Source organism: Brachyistius frenatus, unplaced genomic scaffold (genome assembly GCF_029030835.1).
Source record: "Brachyistius frenatus isolate BFR_SWC_R1_liver_20210118 unplaced genomic scaffold, ASM2903083v1 Contig_64, whole genome shotgun sequence".
Classification (NCBI taxonomy): domain Eukaryota; kingdom Metazoa; phylum Chordata; class Actinopteri; family Embiotocidae; genus Brachyistius; species Brachyistius frenatus.
In genome coordinates, this window is record NW_027210663.1 from 1,748,263 (window position 1) to 1,766,680 (window position 18,418).

At 40.3% G+C, this 18,418-nt stretch overlaps 1 protein-coding gene across 1 annotated transcript in view; it reads left to right on the forward strand.

Annotated features, from left to right (window-relative positions):
* Positions 1-5,739: 5,739 nt before the first annotated feature.
* The window catches only part of LOC138625658 (transmembrane protein 132D), a 31,920-nt gene continuing 19,241 nt past the window's right edge, over positions 5,740-18,418 (forward strand). The window contains exons 1-2 of the mRNA XM_069706739.1: positions 5,740-6,201; positions 12,294-13,170. Of these exons, the coding sequence (XP_069562840.1) occupies positions 6,129-6,201; positions 12,294-13,170 (950 nt within the window). The 5' untranslated portion in view covers positions 5,740-6,128. The remainder of the gene's footprint in view (positions 6,202-12,293; positions 13,171-18,418) is intronic.

An 18,418-nucleotide genomic window follows, 5' to 3' on the forward strand; every position in this document is an offset into this window, starting at 1 on the left:
ATGCAGTAATATTCCATCTGGTCTTTTAAGACAGCTGTGAGATGGCACATGGAGGTGACATCAGAATATATAAATGAATTTGCTTTGGTTGGATGATCCTCAAGATCCTCTGCTTTCACATAACCAAACAAGACAGAAAATGAAATGAAAACCGACACAGAAAGTCTGATGGATTTCTTTCAGCAGGTCCAGAGTGTTTTTGTTGAACTAATTAAAGTTCAATAAAAGTCATTTCTGAACTAAATAAATGGTATTTATGTGATTTTTTTCTTCCTCTCGGATGGTTTAAGGTCAGGAAAGAATGTGACAACATAGTCGTATGCCACAGAACTCAATCACGCACATCCCAGATTGGACATCTGAGTCATTTTTTTTTTCCTACCCTAGACGTGACTCAATTTCACTCAAGTTGCAAACAGTCCTTAGTTGCTTCATACATATTTGTTATTTGTCAAGACGTGTAAACATCAATTCAATCGTCAATCAAGCATGAGAGGCAATTTTCATGTAAAGTGGCTGCTGTCACTGTGTTAACACTGTGTGCATGTGCTTGTGTATGTACACTACAGTCTGCGTTGGCTGTGTAGAGCCCTGCAGAGCACTGTCCTGCCTGCCTTGGTGTGTCTGATTTCTCTGTTGTGGTTGTGGGATTACTCTAGGGATTAGCAGGATACTGGCAGCACCCGTCGATGGGACGAAGATGACAGTTCCCATCATGTAGTCTCCCTCTTCAACCCCTCGCTAGTCCCCGGATTTAAAGCGTCACAAACAACAGATTACATGAGTACGACAGCAGGGGAAGAAGTCATACATCACACAGTGGAGATTAGGCTAAACAAACTCGTCTTCGGCTGCCTGGGGGTATTCAACCCAAACATGGAGAGCTGTCTCTCATGGCCCAGTTTGGGCAAGATTAAGAAGCTGCAGACAACATTTCCTCAACATTTGAGTTTGGAATAAACAACTACTGCTGTACTATTTAAATAAAAGTGTGTGCAAATACTATAAATTTGCAGATGTAAGCATTACAATTTTGACTCAAGCACTGGCAGGACATTCATCTTTGTGTGGATCTCACTGCAGAAAATTATGCCAGTGCACACTTTACACTTCAAGAGACTATCAAATGTCCAACACTGACACCAAGTGATCAGAATTACTCTTATACTCAGGCTTGATGCATGTTTGAGACTAACTCTCAGTGACATTGGTGCATAGCTGACCTGTATGCCTCTAGGACCCTGGGGAATGAACCGAAATCAGGCTCTCTGGGTGTATTTGAGTCATCCCAGCTTGTGTTTGCTCAGGTCTCTGCTTTGGACCTTTCAAGTTTTACAGACCTGCTATTAATGTTTGGAGAGCAGCGGCTTGTGTGGGAGTGCAATGGAAGCTGCACAGGCATGTCATATGAAAAAGCCTCCGGTTGCCTCCCTTCTATTAAGGACACAGCAGCCATTTTCTCTGTCATTTAATATGATGAAGCCTCCAGCATAATAAAGATTTGCCTGTCACTGTTTTATCCAGTGTAGAATATGATGGAAACATGTGCTTTGTAAATGGAGGGCTTGTTATTCTTTGGAGGTTGAACAATGTGCACTGTTTGAAGGTTTATTGGATAAATAAAAGTGGAGACAGAACCTACTCTGTGTGGGAGTAACTGTAATTGCATATAGTGACTGACATAGTTTAAGAAGACTGTGTTTGATCTGAAGTGCACGTGGGTGTAGTTTGACTTGTCAGATTTTATTCTTGTTCTTAGTCACATTACACTTTCACTTTGGCGCGCAGGTTGTTCCTGTGTTCAATAATGGCCAACACCACCTGCAAAAAGCCTGAGGTCTTAGCTAAGCTACACGCTTTCCCCTGTTCGTCCTAATGACACTGTTTCTACAAAGCTTCTGTTACTTCAATAGGCCGAGTTTGTGTGTAACAGGCTCTGCCAAAGTCCTGCAAACACCTTGAAGCAATTTTGAATATTGAGCTACATCTGCACAAGTGTTGATTTATCCAGTGAGAAATGGGAGAAATGTCAACGCTTGTTAACTCAAAATAGCTGTCAGTTCGTCAGAACTTATCAACACTGCGGAATATGCATGAATGACAACAATCAGGCTAGTTATGGCCAAGATAACTTCATGATTAATATTCAGCAAACACTGGCAGAGTGTTGGTGTTCAACACTCTTGTAACTTCTTTCATCGGGGAAATTTATTTTTAATGGTGTGAAAGCATCTCAACCGCAGAGAAACCATAATAAGTTATACAGCTTTCGAACAATACCTAATTTAAAAGACTTTATGAAGTGGCTTCATTAAAAGCTGATAAAGCATTTTTGAAGCTTTTTAGATCTAAAAAACTTTTGGGTTGCCAGTCTGTATCAAAAAAGATAAGAAACTTTTTAGCTGGTGTTTATTCTCCTTAAACTAGCTTTGTCTTATTGGATGCTTTTTCTAGAGAAAAAAACTCTCCCATTGATGCTTTTGACCAAATACTTTCTGCAAACTTGCTGCAGAGCCTCCTGAACACAATCCGTTTGGTGACTTATTATAAAAGCAATAGTTTTCAATTTGCCAATATATTTCCTTTCTTCGCAAGACCTGCATGTGAAGATTGATGCCACTTTCATGTTTGCACAGCATGTTAACCGACAGCCTTCAAGCTTAGCTTAGCATAAAGCCTAGAAACACGCAGGAAAACAGGCAGCTTTGCCATTTTCTAAAGGTAACAAAATCTGTCTCTTTGCTCCTTTAAAGCAGGAACTGTTTGGAAAGCAACCAGCAGAGACTTTAGGTGGTTCCCACTCAAACAATAAAATAGTTAGTAAAATGAAAAACTGTCTTTTTAGACTTGTAAGTTTGTGTACAGATGTGGAAGCTGTTGTTACCTTTACAGATGTTAAGCTGTTTCCACCACTGTGTCCAGTCTTTGTGCTGTCTTAACATCAGGTGAAGCCTGTTAACAGACAGACACGGGAGTGTTATAGATCTTAACTCTCAGTAAGAAGCCAAAAAATAGTATTTCCCAAAATGTTGAACACATCTTTTAACCATAACAAGAGCAGAAATGATTGTTTAGTGAATATCACCAACTTTTACAAATGCGTTATTATCAAAGAGAATCATACAGTATATATTGTTATTCAAAACAATTCAAGCATAGTAGAATTTATGGTAGAACAAGAAAGAAAGGACTGGTGAAAGACATAGACAGCAGTATGCAGATCAGTCCACACATAAATACTCTGTCTATGACTCTGCATATTCAGCTTTCAATGGTTATAACAATGCCATTGTAAAGCTATGTACATTTTAGTGCACTCCCTTTGTGAGTTCCCAATGAAAATGAGAATGGAAACATTAGAGCGTTGTGTGTGGCTAACTACACCGCAGCAGAAGTTACCTCTATCTGTCACACAGAAGGATGATGTACATTGAAAACACATTCCCTTCCTCGTGGCACTCACATCTATCACCAGTTTATGGCCACTCTCGCCACTCCAGCACATCTCTGCCGTGACATCCATCTATGTCAATGTCCTAACTTGCATATCCGGAGGCCCGTGTTTTCTCTCTGTCCTTTAAGTGTTTATAACATATTCTTGACAGGTTGCACCATATGTTTTCTCTGCATCTGTAAGCTACTTGACCTTCTTGTAGAGTGTCGCTAAAGGAAGGTCACAATTCTTGTTTTTTTTACCCACACAGCTTAATGTCATGTCAGATAATGGGTGAATGTGTGACGGTTCTGACAAGTGATTGGCCTTATGTGCAACATCAGGTGATAAAGAGGCCGTTTCATTACCAGAGCATGCCTCCGTTATTTTAATTAAGATTTCGTTGGAAGATTACTCAACCATTCAGCCAGCAATTCCTCAAGTCATACTGTTGAATTTACATAGCAGGGGAAATTGTGGTTGTGTTTACTTGCAGCTATTAAGACTGCTGAAATATTTGTATTTGTATGCTTGTATGGCGAGTATTTACGTCTTTCTCATTCAGTCTCCAGTCTAGCATTTGTGATTATGAATGTTCATGCAACCCTGTGCGCTTCAGTGCCGGTTTTGAGGGGTTTCCTCAACCTTTCTTAATATGGCACATGGTGTGGTTGCTGTTTCTCTGTATGTGAGGAGCAGGTAAATAGGAAAGGATCAACATTTTCCTTCGGCAGCACTACAGCACTGGAGCAAACCCAGCACACAGATGCTGCTGTTGCTGCTTATCACAGTGCTGCAGTGCCAGGGAGGAGCTCAAATGTGCTCACAGCAGTAGCTTGTGGCAACTTATTCCTGTCTCCAGATACTGAGCTCTCCTCAGACACTCTGTGGTGATATGTCGGTTAATCCTCTTTATTAGTCAATAAAGCCCCATTACATTTATCACAACAAGTCTGCAAGCTACAAGTACAAGACTATGAGCAAGTAACTTTTGTTGGACTGAAAGAAGTCAGCATGAGCACCAAGTTTAACCATTGAGCTATAACTACTAATATTTGTATTTTGTTTCTTAACACTAATTGACTGATGTTTTTCATCCTGCTGAAATAAAACATTCATAAACATGATGCTGCACAAGTGTTAGCATTACTTTCATAAATGCAGTGCTTGCACATTAAAATATGCAGATGCGTGTATGAATTTTAAATTTGCTCTTCTACTCATCAGGTTCTCTGTTAAAAAAAATGAGCTAAAATAAGTGGAAAACCTAATCATTTCTGATGCAACTTGGCTGCAAGTCAATCACTCACCTTTGCTTTACTGACATAGAAACTAATTTTTACCATCAGAGGGCACTAAAAATCCACCTGATGCTCTAAAACATGCAGGGACCATTAGAATTTAAAGATCTCTGGAATCAAAGCTGATGCATTTTTGATGGACCTTTTCCTAAAAAGTAGTGAAAGTTAAAAAAAATGTGGTCATAATTAGAATGTAAAAAGGAAGTTTCTCTTTAGTCAATCACTACATTTTGAATGAATTATAATAATGACTAAAGTGTGATGCAATCATGTCCCAACTTTCCTGCTTTAACCTGGTTGGATTTAAATTGCGATTATTATCAGCACTCCAGCAATCAAGATGGCAATATCTGTAGTCTCCGTGTAGAAAATCGTCTCCGATTATGGGTGAAAAAGAATGAACTTTTCCACTGTTAAAAAAGGTTGAACATGAGCAGAAAATTTTGTGAAATTGCGTCATGGAGTTACTTTTCCATACGACTTCGGGATGCAGTCAGTGCATTTACATTTCATAATAACTGATACTCCAAAAAAAATTCTAATGATGAAAACGTCAACGAGCCAATGTTGAACAAAACTCTCGGTAGAAAATAACCGTTATTAAAAGAGAACCAACATCCCTTCAAACACAAATGACATCATTGTCATATAAGTAGTACAATTTTATTGTTTCCAACAAACAACATTTTATATGTGTTTGATGCCAGTTTCACTGATTAGATCTGGGAATTAATTATCCTTAATGGAAGTAGCCTACACTATATATATATATAGACTCTGGGTTGACAGACATACAATGACGCAGATTAAGTCAAAAACGTCAAATTTGATAATTTCTTCTGCCATTACATTGAAACCAAACGCAGGGTTAATCCTACCATCTGCGTACTGGACGTGGCTTCCCGAAGGGAAGAACAGTGACAGATGATGAGTTTAGTGCCCTGAGGATTGCGCACAAGACAGTCAGTGATCTGCAAACAGCCGTTTAACACCGCAGAGTCCCAGCCGCAGCAGCAGTCTGGGAGAACGACTCAATCTGAACGACTTGCTGAGATAATTCGTTGAGAAGGGTAATATTGATCCAAACAGGGAATTATCTGCCAAACAGTTTCGTCTGACCGGTCACAAAGCCTTTAGGAGATATATCTCCAGGGTCGTTACGCACAACTTTTACGCACAGCCGGGGAGCTGCCGGTGAACAAATCTCGATGCGCGGTCCATGTCACCTGCAACACGGACTACACTACAATTTACACTCCCACAGGTGTGATTATGTTAAGTACGCGAACCGCAGGAATGGATGAAACGATCCGCTCCATACTGTGCTGAAACAGAAGCCGACCACACGGACACTGGGAACCTGCCTGGAACAGCGAGCCGCACTGAGTGCCAAAATGAGCCTTTACTGGCAGAGCTGGAGGATCTTACAGTTAGTCTTTGCAACAATCGCAGGAGTTGTCACTCAAGGTAAGTGATCTGGGGGTGATTGCGCTTGTTTTGACGTTTCTAAATCTGAGTAGCCAACTCCTGAGGAATGACTTAAAGACCAGCGCATGCCAAAGTGCAATGAATTCATCTACGACCTCTTGATTAGACTTGCACAGGGTCCACACTGTATATCACGATAACAGCTGAAAACAAATGAGCTAGACTGAACTCCTCACGTTGTGCATGTTACTGATGGGAGGTGGGCCTTCTGCCAGCAATGCCATTCCACCAGTAAAAATTCTCTAAAAGTCTAAATAATAATTAAATGCTCTCATTTTACTCCACAGTAGTACAGCATTCCAGTGGGCTCAACATGAGCATATGTGTCTTACTTGCGGTGGAGGGGGTGTCACAGCAGTGAGTAGGATATTAAACATTTAGGATGAAATCAGTGAGGAGTAAAAGAACTTGATGGGTTTATATTACAACTTGAGCCATGCTTCAATGCTCAGTACTTTACTCCTCATGGGGAGGTATTACTTTCCCTTATGGATGTCTGCTCGGATACCACCTGAGAAACCCCATTTTCACACACAGCAAGGCAAACAAGAAGCAGACAATCTAAATTCCCAACTTGGTAATGAAAAAGGAGAAAAAGGTACATCACAAAGGCATTTGCTGTAAAGCCAATAACTGCCTCTTAAATGGCCATTGCTAGGGAATGCAGGCTGGCTGATTTGTGGATATATTAAGATGACAAAAAACTAAGATACAGTGATAAAACAGATTTTTAAAGTAGCTTAAAGAGTCTTATTTGACATATAGAAGTAATCCCTGCATAATCTTAAACCTTCCTCTCTCTGTCTCTTTCGCCCTCGCCTTGTCTTTCCTTATCTTCTCCGCTCTGTCCCCAAGCACTTCAGAGCATTGCATGCTATATGATAAATAATGCATCAGATCTGTATGTTTATACATTGTAAAGCATTTAATAAAGCATGTAAGATAACAATATGGTGCTATAAAGACCATATTGACTACAATAGGAGATCTGACTGATAAGAAGTCTTGCAGTCTAACTTGTATTCTGCAAAGTGCCTTTGGTCAGTTATTTTTGCAGCTTTATGGTTGTCTGATCATGATTCACTGAGACATAGTGATAGTAAACAAAGTGGGCAAGAGAATATTGACCACAAAACAAGCTGTAAATACACTACCAGTGAGAAGTTTTGAACACTATTTTTAAAATCATTCTTGGTTAAATTTAATGCATTTTACGTAGACATTGTAACAACAAAGCAAACTTAGATCTTTGTGACTTTTCGTTTAATATGGACCATAATACTCTAATTAGCTCCCTGTAAAAGACACCACATTATAGCACTTGTGTTTCTGACGCATACTACGTCTTCCAGATTTTTTTGGTTGAAGGTTTATCCCACTTTCTAGATGCTCTTTGATAATTAACCACAATGATATAAGGAATGTTGTGGACTCCTAAGTGCCTCACAGAAAACATCAGTACAAATCTTTGTATTTAAGGACCTATCCGTTGGCAAATTGTCAGATTATAATGAGAGCGATTAAAGCCAATCTGGTTATCACACCAAACTGTGTAATACGCCCATCAGTCCACTACAGGATACAGTGTCAGTGTCACGCTTTGAAAAACACGCACATGTAGCTTAGGCACCAAAAAACACATTGTTAGGGTTATGAAAAGATTGTGATTTGGGTTAGATTTGACACAGTATCAGTTTGGTTAGGGTTAGACACCAAAGCTACTTGGTTAAGTTGGTTAAGGAAAAGATCATGGGTTTGGGTAATTTTACAAAGTAATGTTACATACGTGATGTAAGCTATTTAATGTATGTTATTTGACTTCAATACGTTGAATTATGTCAGTAACCAAGTTGACTTCATCACAAATTCAAACAATGTCTCCTGGGTGAAAGTCCTGTGTTAGTTCCATCCAACCATCCCTGACCTCCTCAGACAAGCTATTCATGTCCAGGCAAAGCAAAACACAACACTGCCATGGTGTCCTCTAGTGAACTGTATGCATGGGAAGGTCTGCCAATCAAAAGATAAAAATACGCAGTGCTAACATTAGATTAAGAAAGTGTTCTCTGCTATTGGTCATAGTTAGCGCCATTAGCAGCTGAGCCATTACCAACACTTTTGTATTTTAAAGTGCTTATAATCAGCATGTTGCTACACATCTAACCAATGTTTGATCAAAAGCCTTTAACAGCAGCATGAAGGAGAAACTTTGAAATACATCTTTTAATCTTTCAATAACTAATTCCAACACAGACACATCCAATGTCGCCTTGTGATGCTACTGGGAATCGATTCACTTCTGCAAGCTGTTTTGCACATATGGTAAAAGCCATTAGTGCACATTAGAATTCACCACGGTTGCTCAGGCTTTGTGCATTTTAATAGAATAATACAAAGATTGATTACATTTGAGAAAATAATGCTAAAAGCCAAACACACTGAAAAGCAGTTAGCCATCATGCCAATGAAAAGAATTGAATATGGAGCAATAAGACAAACTGCAGTGGAAAATGTAGCTCATTAGAAACAACAGTGTTTTTAATAAAACCGGTGATGGGGAACAATATTTGAAAGAAACATGTCTTGAATAAACAAAGCCTCAAGTCCTTAAAAAGGTCAACTTTGTAGTTACTTACAAGCACTGTGGAGCAAATATCAAGTTATAGTACTAAACTTTCAAGTTTAAGTATCCTGAGAACTTTTCACTTCCATTTTAATGCATGACAGTACAGCTTTGGCTGCTGGTGAAAAGCTCGATCTTAAATAGCCGTGTATTTATTTTGGGATGAGGTGTAAGTCTCAAATGATGTGTTAAAACAATTTGTAAAACTACTTTCATACAGGGAGCATTTTCATTTGGACAAAGATAGGGATGAACAAAGATTTATTTAAGAAAAAGGTGCTGGCATGGAGTGAGTCTTCTGTTAAATTAAATGAAGAATTGGTTCAAGGTACTAAACATGTTTTGTCTCCAGGAGAATTGGCTTTTAGAGGCAGTTGGAGCATCTGCATGGCAACGCTGATGCTTTCTGACTCAGCCAAGGAGCACGAGAAGCTCAGGGTCTTCAAAATGAGGAACAGCTGGTGCTGCGGATTTGCTCTCATGTTTATCAGTTGAGGGCAGGACTCTCAATCATGATACAAGTTTTTACTTACATTGGCTGCTTGTTAAATATCTAAAAGATTGGCAAAGGAGAAGGCTACATCTCTTGGCCTGCCATGAACAAACATAGCCTGCAAAGTGTGCTACCATATCTACACATAGATTGTGCATAAATGTGTGCCAAACTAAAAGCATGTAAAATAACAAAAGGGGCACAAATGGCCCATCAAACTGAGCCATAAAGGGATGGGCTTCCATGTGAAGTACTTTGTTGCTACAGAGGTGGTGCATGCTCCCTCCTGGAGAGAGTGAGCCAGTTCATATTCACTCCAACCGCAGCTGCCGCCAGCTCTGGTATTAAACAGCACATCTGTCACTGTGGCCACTGGTTGGCTAAGCCAGGGCAAGCCCAGATTCCGGCTGCAGTCTCTGCCTCATACAATGTGTTGCCCACTCAGTGAACATGCCCAACACGCTTTTCTGTGCGGAAGGGAGGGGAAAAAATAGATTTTGTTGTCTTCCTTTGAGGGCTGCCGGGTTGACATGATTGTGACATGTACAGTACAGTCATTGCTGTGTGAACTGTCAGACCATCTTGACAGGCTCTTTGCCGGGGTGGATGACTGGGGATGAAAAGCAGACGAGACCATGATAGACAGATCCATCAAATGCCTGCCGCCCTGAGGGACGTGACGACCGATTTTGACATAGAAAAGCTTTAAACCTTCCTCGCTGGATCAATAACAATTAATAATTCAGAGACAAACCACACTGTATGTGGCATATTTTGATATTATTTCACAAATCTGTCTCACACAAGTCTAAAGGTCTTGACATGATCTCTTTTCTAAGACATTGCCGATTTTGGGATGATTTGCTGCTAAAGCTGTTTTTACTATGCAATACCATACTTAGTGCATCCATTTTGTTATAATCTCCAGAGTAAACATCAGCGTTTTTTGTCCTTAATTCACCAAGTCGGGCAATTAGCCATCACATAAACAGTGCACACTCAGGTCAGCTGCCATAATCTTCATAATTCTATAAAAATTGACATTTTATTGAGGACACATGATGGCTGGGTGACCGCCACCTCTCCTCACTCCCACTGAGCCAAACACCCTACTGTCAAGCTTTTAAAGCAGATCAGAGCATATTCATGTTGTTGGTTTGTTTTTACTCGCTGACATACAAAGGTCATTCTACACACTAGTTAGTATTTAACAGTCAGCCTGTAATCCTTGTAAATGTATACTGCATGACACAAAACATCTGATTCTTCAATATACAGTATATCTTACTGAGTAATATAACATTTTTCAGATGTACTGCTGCTTTTTGTTACCTTAATATTTTCATCAATTTTGCACTTAGTTTTTTTTTTTTTTTTCGTGTGGAGGCTCTGCCTGATGACAATCTGAAAAGCCATTTTAATCCCAATTTTTGATGGCTGATTTCAACCTTGCGCCTAGGGAAGGCAGATCATCCATGAGAGAAATGAAACTGGAGCACTTGAATATTCATTCCTACATGAAATGCAATGTTTTTAAAGAAAAATTAATACTTTAAATCACACCACATTTCTGTAGCAAACAGATTCTAAACAGTAATTTCCATGGAAAATTAAGTAGTCATTTTGAAACCTTCATATGACAATATTAGCTACCTGGATATTATTAAGATAGTGTACAGTATTGAGAATTTATAAGAGGTGGGCATCGGGTTCAGCAAAAGGGCAGTATATTTTTTATTTGAACTGACAGTAGGTTGAGCTGACTTTCTTTTCTCTTCCTAAATACACATCTTATTTCAGACTTCTTTTGCAAATGTAGTTAACATTTAGGCAAAGTTCGATATTTGTTCCATGTTCCATTAAGGTGCACTTTATAATATGCCCAGTATAACTGTTCTGTCGTTGTATAAGGGTTTTCATTATGTGCAAATCTGAGGTGCTCATTTGGAGTTCCATCAAGGTGCTAACATTTAGATTGGGGTACATGATTAAACATGTTTTACCAGTTATGAGACATTTCTTGTGGTTTTTTCAGAGCAGCGTTCAAAGAAAATATTATCCTGGGAAAGGCTTTGCTTTTTTACAAATTAAGAAATAAGATTCAAACCCCCCTTCACCACCCCAATAACTAACTCATTCTCTTCCCGGGGCATCAAATACTGCCATTTTTTACCAGCTCGCTGGTGTCTCTTACACACAGAAGGCCTCATGGTTGAGGCACCAAAAACTACATGGTTTGATAGAAAGAGACCCATTTTTTTTAGGTTTGGGCACCAAATCTATTTGGTTCGGGTTAAACTTGGTAAGAAAATCTCATGTTTGTGTTAAAGTAAGTCATTTTATGTAAGTATTGGTACATCTGTCATGCAAGTTACCGTACGTACATTATGCAAACTAAATATGTTACATGTCGAATGTAAAATACTTACTTTACTCAAGAAAATTACCAATAGCTTTTGCCTTTTAAGGACTTGAAGGCTGGTTTCCTAAGTTCAAGTCCTGTAATTGTTCCATCCAACCACTCATTTTTATGACGCCAATGGCTCTGACAAAACGCCAGTATTTAATGCCCTCAGTTTAAAAATGGGCCGACAATGTTGTCACAAAGCAACAGAGTTCAACAGCTGCTCTGTAACAGAAGTTGGTGCCTCAGAAACTAAAACACTCTTTTAAGCTTCTCTGATAGTAATTTACATTATTTCACATATGTACTGTGTTACAGATATTTTAAGGTTAAGCTGAGAGAACATTTAGTGTAATACTTTGATGCCCCACTCAGCTGATCAGTTGGCCTTGGCTGACTTTTATGCTCAAGAGTATTTCACTCTAAAATGTAGAGGAGAATTCATTTCTACAGTTCTGTTTTTATGTCAAATAAAATTGCTTAGAAATGTGGTTGTCAGACAACAAGCTATGACAACAAGCCGAATGTAATTTTCTATTTTTATGTTACAGATTTGAGCAATAAAGAAGTGACTTACAGTAAGAGTCCAGTGCCTTTCCCTGTCTTCTTACCGGTCAACTACGAGGTGTATGATGCTGACTACCTGTTTCTGAAGGAGGCTGGGCAGGAATTCATGAGGAACTCCAGCATGCAGAGTAACACGCAGCCCTTTGTTATTTTAAGAGCCAGCCGCCAGCCAGCTGTCAACGCCAGCTACGGTACTATGTCCACAGAGAAGCTTGTGCCTCGAGATCTGGTCCAGTCTGTGCAGCTCTTTAACGCCCCAGAGGTCTTCACCTTTAATTGGAAAATCCAGGCCTTCGTGCTGACTCCTCGGGTTTTCTCCTCCAAACCCAAAGTGCGGGTCCTCTTCTATGTTGCAGGGAGGGACTGGAGCCGCGTGGAAGCAGCTGTGGATGAGCTACCATGTGTGACAGTGTATGCCTTTTGGCAAACCCAGGAGGTGAGAGGTTCCTGTGCCATTGGAGGAGAGAGAGGAACCTGCATGGCTGAGCTGGCTCCTGCGCCCGGCTGGTTTGCTCCGGGGTCGGAGGGCACCAGCAGGGAGAGGCAGGATCCATCCGCTGGAAACCCCGTGGAGCTTTACTACCAGGCTCGGCCCAAAGTCAATGGGAAGTGCAATTCTGTGGAGGGAAGTCGTTGGGGTGGTCCACAGCAGCAGGCCGAGTATGTTCCGGTCACTCCCATGCAGAGGATTGGCAGCGTACGTCTCCTGCAGGTGCCTAAAGGAATGGCGACACTTTCACGGCTCAAGCTTGGCAACGCCATCGTCATACGGACGTCCTCCAAACCTCTGAAGAAGACCGACATCGCCACTTTCTACATACTCATGGCTAGCTCCGCTCAGCTGATAAACTTCACGCTCAGGTAAAACAGTGTTTTTTGTTGCTTCTCAGTTTGCAGTGTTCAGCAGTGATGTGACTGACATTGTTATTGTGAGAGAAATATTGTCACCACTTCACATATCCCTGTTCATTTCTGCAATTAGTCTGAACTATGTGGTCAATAGGAATTCAGATTGGGGAAGTGTTCACTAACTGTATTAATCATCTTCACTAATTCTTGCACAAATCGTGTGCAATCATAAATAAGTGAATATTGGAGGAAATTAGATTGAGCATGGATTATGGCATTTCTCTGAACATATCAGTGGTTAACTATCTCTCTGGGAAATGGGGTAGATTATTTGAGTGAGCACAGCCTGATGACATTAAGCAATGCTTCAGGAGCAGCAGTCATCAAGGTTGACATGAATCAAAGGAAATCACGTGTAGCATGTGACTCATTATTTCTCCGCTTTTAAGGGTATGTTCGGGATCTGTGCTTTATCAGTGCACTGCTGTTAACTGTATGAAGATTATGGGGATTACTGGCATAGCTCAATTTACTTGAAAGCTCTGTTCTCATCTTGCAATACATAATGTTCCTTTTTGACTGGAGATGAGCGCATTTGTAGTACCATTGAGAAGAAATAGATATTCCTCGTGAGGTCTCTGACACACTTTGTAATGGAGGCTAATGTTATATGAAATATTTCAAAAGACTTGCGCTAATATATTTCCAAAGAACTAATGCCTCTGCCTCAACCATCTGACTTATTTTCCTATGGAGGAAAAGAAAAATACAAAAGCAAGAAAACCAACGTTTAATTCTGCTCTCATGGCTTTCTCTCAAGATGTCAGCTTTTTACTTCCCTTTTCTGAGTGAAATGATGCAACTTGATAGATTGGCACCTCAAACTGGATTTCAATTAAATGCTTCCAACTTGCTCTCACCAATTCATTGGTGTTTTTTTGTGGTCATCTGCGGTCTTTTGTTATTGTTATGCAGACAGAGATCAAACAGAACCACACTGCACCGAAGCTGGATTTGTCGAGGTGAGCCGTCAGAGCAGACGAGCAGAGATTTAAGCTGACCTGATTAGAGACTGATCTTTATTATTATTATTATTATTTATCATTATTCAAGAAAATATCTGCTTTGCTCTAAGCCAGTGAATAATGGTCTGTCAAAGGCATGAAATGCATTTTCCTCACAAGTCCCAGTTATTGATTTGGTTTGTTTGAGCATGTCATAAATTTGTCTTTAATATGTCATTTGGTTTCACATCTCGTAATAAATTAATTTCTATGTTAATGCTGTCCTGCAGTGCTGTTAAGTGATGTCCAGCAGGAGGACATTTTTTGTATTTTTCAAGCTAGACCTTATTCACCCATAATTTCCAAGTGACAAAAGGGACAACAGTTTTTGAAATTGGTATTGAGGGAGAGCGCCTTAGACAGCAGCAGCAAAACGGGCTGCAATGTAATACTTCGGGGCAGTTACGCTCTGTCAATGTTCATCCTCTCAAAGTGCTTGTTTTTGCCACTGACAGGCTCAGATTGTTAATATAAATGTCTGACATCCTGTAAAGGATCCTCAACCCGAGACAGAAATCTGATTCAAGGAGATTTCTCTCTGAAATCTTGTAAGAAGTGAGTTGTTGCAGGAAGCCGGCAGTGGAAACAGGAGTTTGTTGTGTCATACGGAGAGAGAAGCTCTGTGTTATCTAAAAGAGTGGAAAAATAAAAAGGTTTGTATGTTTGCATTTTCCAACTTGTGCCAACAAAATCTCACAACACTTCACGGGGCTTTGATAAACTACATTTCTTCGAAAGAAGTCTCACTCAAGGACAAGTCTCTTAACTCTCAAACAACACAATCACTCTAGCTAATACCATTACTGCCGCTCTGCAGCAATCTTTAAGAAAAAGTGCTTTGTTATGGGAAACCTTCTCTTATTCGGGTTGCAGTAGTGATCCCAGTAAAAACTTTCACTCCTGACCTGATGGTCTGCATATGGGGCAGTGGACACTGAAGTGAGCACCCATTTGTAACACAACAAGCCACAACTTCTGTATGTCCCTATCCAACAAAGACAGATGAAAGTTGAATGAAGTGCTGCGAGACATTACAGTGACACGATTCGGAAAAACACAAACACAAACCAATGTTTTCTTTAATCTTTTAGATAACACTAAGCTACCCTCTCTCTGTACTCCAACACAACAAATTCTTGTTGGAACTCCTACTCCAACTCTCACCGAGGTTTCCTGCAACATCTTGCCTCTTGCAAGATTTCTGTTTCAGGTTAGAGACCATTTCCATAATGTTGTCAGACAATTATATTAAGAATCTGAGCCTGTCAGTGACAAAAACAAGCATTTTAAGAGAACGTACATTTAGAAGGCCTAATTGCCTGAAAGTATTACATTGCAGCCCGCTTTGCAGCTGCCAGCTGAGGGTCCCTGCGCCCCCAAACACAGGACCAATATCAAAAATTGCAACCACCAATTAGTCACTTATACCCCAAATAATGGGGTAACAGGATCAAGGTTGATACATACCAAAGTTTCACTGTAGGCCTTACATGAAAGTTGTTTAAGGCAGCAATTGAACCTGGACAGTATTCACAGTCTGTCCTCGTAGTTTGAAAAACACTGCAATACACAATCAATAACTCCTGAAAAATAAATACTCGCTGAGTTACTTCCGCCATGACTTGCTCATGCATGCTTCAGTGGAGGTGAGCAGGTGAGGAGAGTCATGGATTGTGAATGCTGGGAAAGGTAAATATTGACTGAGCAGACAGCTGTGCATGAAGGCACTTAACTTCATTGTCAGGTTTCAACATTTCTTTCAGGTATTCAGTTCTTCTCTGGTGCACCAAAAGGAAACGGAGAAACGTGAAGCTGCAGGGGTTTTGGCCCATATTCCCCGAGTTGTTGAATTTCCAAGAGTATCGGAGGATCGTTAAATTGCGTTATAGATCAGTGCTCGCACATTCATGTATTTTAAAAGGTTAGACCATGCATTTGAATTAATTAGCTGGAGTCTTTTTCTTTCTGTCTCCTTATTTCAGCTGAAGCAATGAAGGCAAAAAAAGAAATCCTGATTCCCCCTCCTCATCCTGTCGCTTTTAATCATTGCTGCTTTAATTCACTTACTCAGTCACACATATGAACACGAACAAAGCGCAGAAAACCGTAACGCCACCTCACTTCTTCAATCTTTTCTTTTTGTCTTCTCCCCTGAGTGTTTCGTTTCTTTTTCGTCTCTTCTCCTCTCCTCACAGCTGTTTCTGTACTTGGTTGGAAAATTAACACTCTTGTTAGGGAGCTTTGTAGTAATTAAACGTGTGATGGGCAATTATGTCTATACAGAATGTATTGGGGACTAAACTCTGAAATTTCTTCTTTTTTTTTTCCCATCACATAAACATAACTCAGTCACTGTTCCTTTAGGTTATATTATCACTGAGACAGCGCTACCCTCCCCCAGCTTATCAACCCATTAACAAGCACTGTGCATCCGGTCCTCAACAGCTGTCTGTGTGCTTTATCACTGTCTGAATGTCCCATTAAGCTTTGCTTAATACTCGTTCATCAGCACGATAAACCTGTTATTGATGTCTATAGCCAGAGTCAAGGGACAGACAAATTTGAGGTCAATTGAGAAAATGACAAGCCACACCTGTCCGTTACAGCAAAATGAACCCGTCATTCTCAGAGAGGCTTTGATAAAGGTCATAGATAAAGTATTATTTTGCCGTCATGACGCTACCCACAGGAAGGGCAATCAGATTATCCCTTTACTCATAGAGTTGCATAAAGTTAGAATGGATATCTTTCTTTTTGTTTTCTTCTTAACAGCTTTTAAAAGTCAGCGATGTTCTCAGGGTTTTATTTCAAAGTAACACGGTAGCAATACATTAACATTGAGCTTCTGTTTCAATAGGACACTGTGTCAGTGAGCTTTTCAACCACAGAGTTCAATTATTCATCTGCGTGACAAATAGTGTTTTAACATCCATTTTTAGTGCCGTGGTTCCTGCCATCTGGTCGCCACAACTCCCTAAACTGCTCCATAAGTAGGATAAGCACGTTGCCGATGGCTCGCCATCAGACTGGCTAAACTGTGGACATTTGCCTGCATAATTAACAATTGCATCTGTTTGTGATTGCTCTGGGGTTGAATAGTGGTATTGTGGCCCAACAGAGATGCATTAACAAAGCTATAGATGGGAACACACATTATTACGATCCCTGTGTAGCATCTTGATAGGAATGCATCTGGGACAGGATGCCGTACTCTAATGGATGATAAAATCCATTTTCTAATGTGGGTCTTTGATCAAACCCAGTTTGTTTTATTGTGTTATGTGTTCACTGTATTGTTTCATTGTGTTACTGTCTTTGTTGGTCATGCAGTCAGCACAAGTTCAAAGAATACTACATCCCACAAACTAGTCAGGGGAGGGAGCTGGCTGATGAAGACCAAGAGCCATCAAGCTTTGCTTTGAGTGTATCTGACAGCATGTGTGTCCGTGCATTTATGTGGCACTTCTCTTGCGTTGGTCGTATTTTTACGTGCGTGCATGTACGTGTGAGTGAATGAGGAGTGGGTAAAAGGTGAAACAATAGTGCCACTCATGCCATGCCTGGTCAGAAGTGAGATGGATGGCAGGTGCAGCACCTGAGAGCTGCTTTTCTCCCACACTGTCAGATTCAGTCTCAGCAGCCATCCATCTTCTCTGCCCTGGTGCCTCCTCAGGGCCTGCTAACTAACGCCATGGACACTAGTTCCAACCACTCAGAAGAAAAACGCCTTTTCCAGTCGCAGGTTGTTTTTTGGGATGTTTTAAATTTTTTTTTTTTTTTTATCATTTTTTACACAGTTAGCTGAGAGAGAGAGAGAGAGAGAGAGAGAGAGAGAGAGAGAGAGAGAGTGAGAGAGACAGAAAAAAAGGGGCTTGAGATAAGTCTTCTTGTTACTGTCACTTTTTATTAGTTAAACCCTGCTCCACTCAGCTCAATACACAGAGGTGTTTCATCACAGCAGGTCACGTTATTCAGAAGCCATTACTAGATTAACAGTCCTCCACAGTTCTCTCATTAATACACTGAACATGTCATCCTGTTTACCTCATTGATTATGCCGGATTAAAATTTTTTCCCCCCACTGAAAGCAAACTGCACACTGCACTCTTAATTCTCTACAGTCAGCAGTATTGAATTTAATACAAAGGAGAAAATGTAATGTTGGTTGAACTAAAGCGAGGTAGGCTCTTACATGT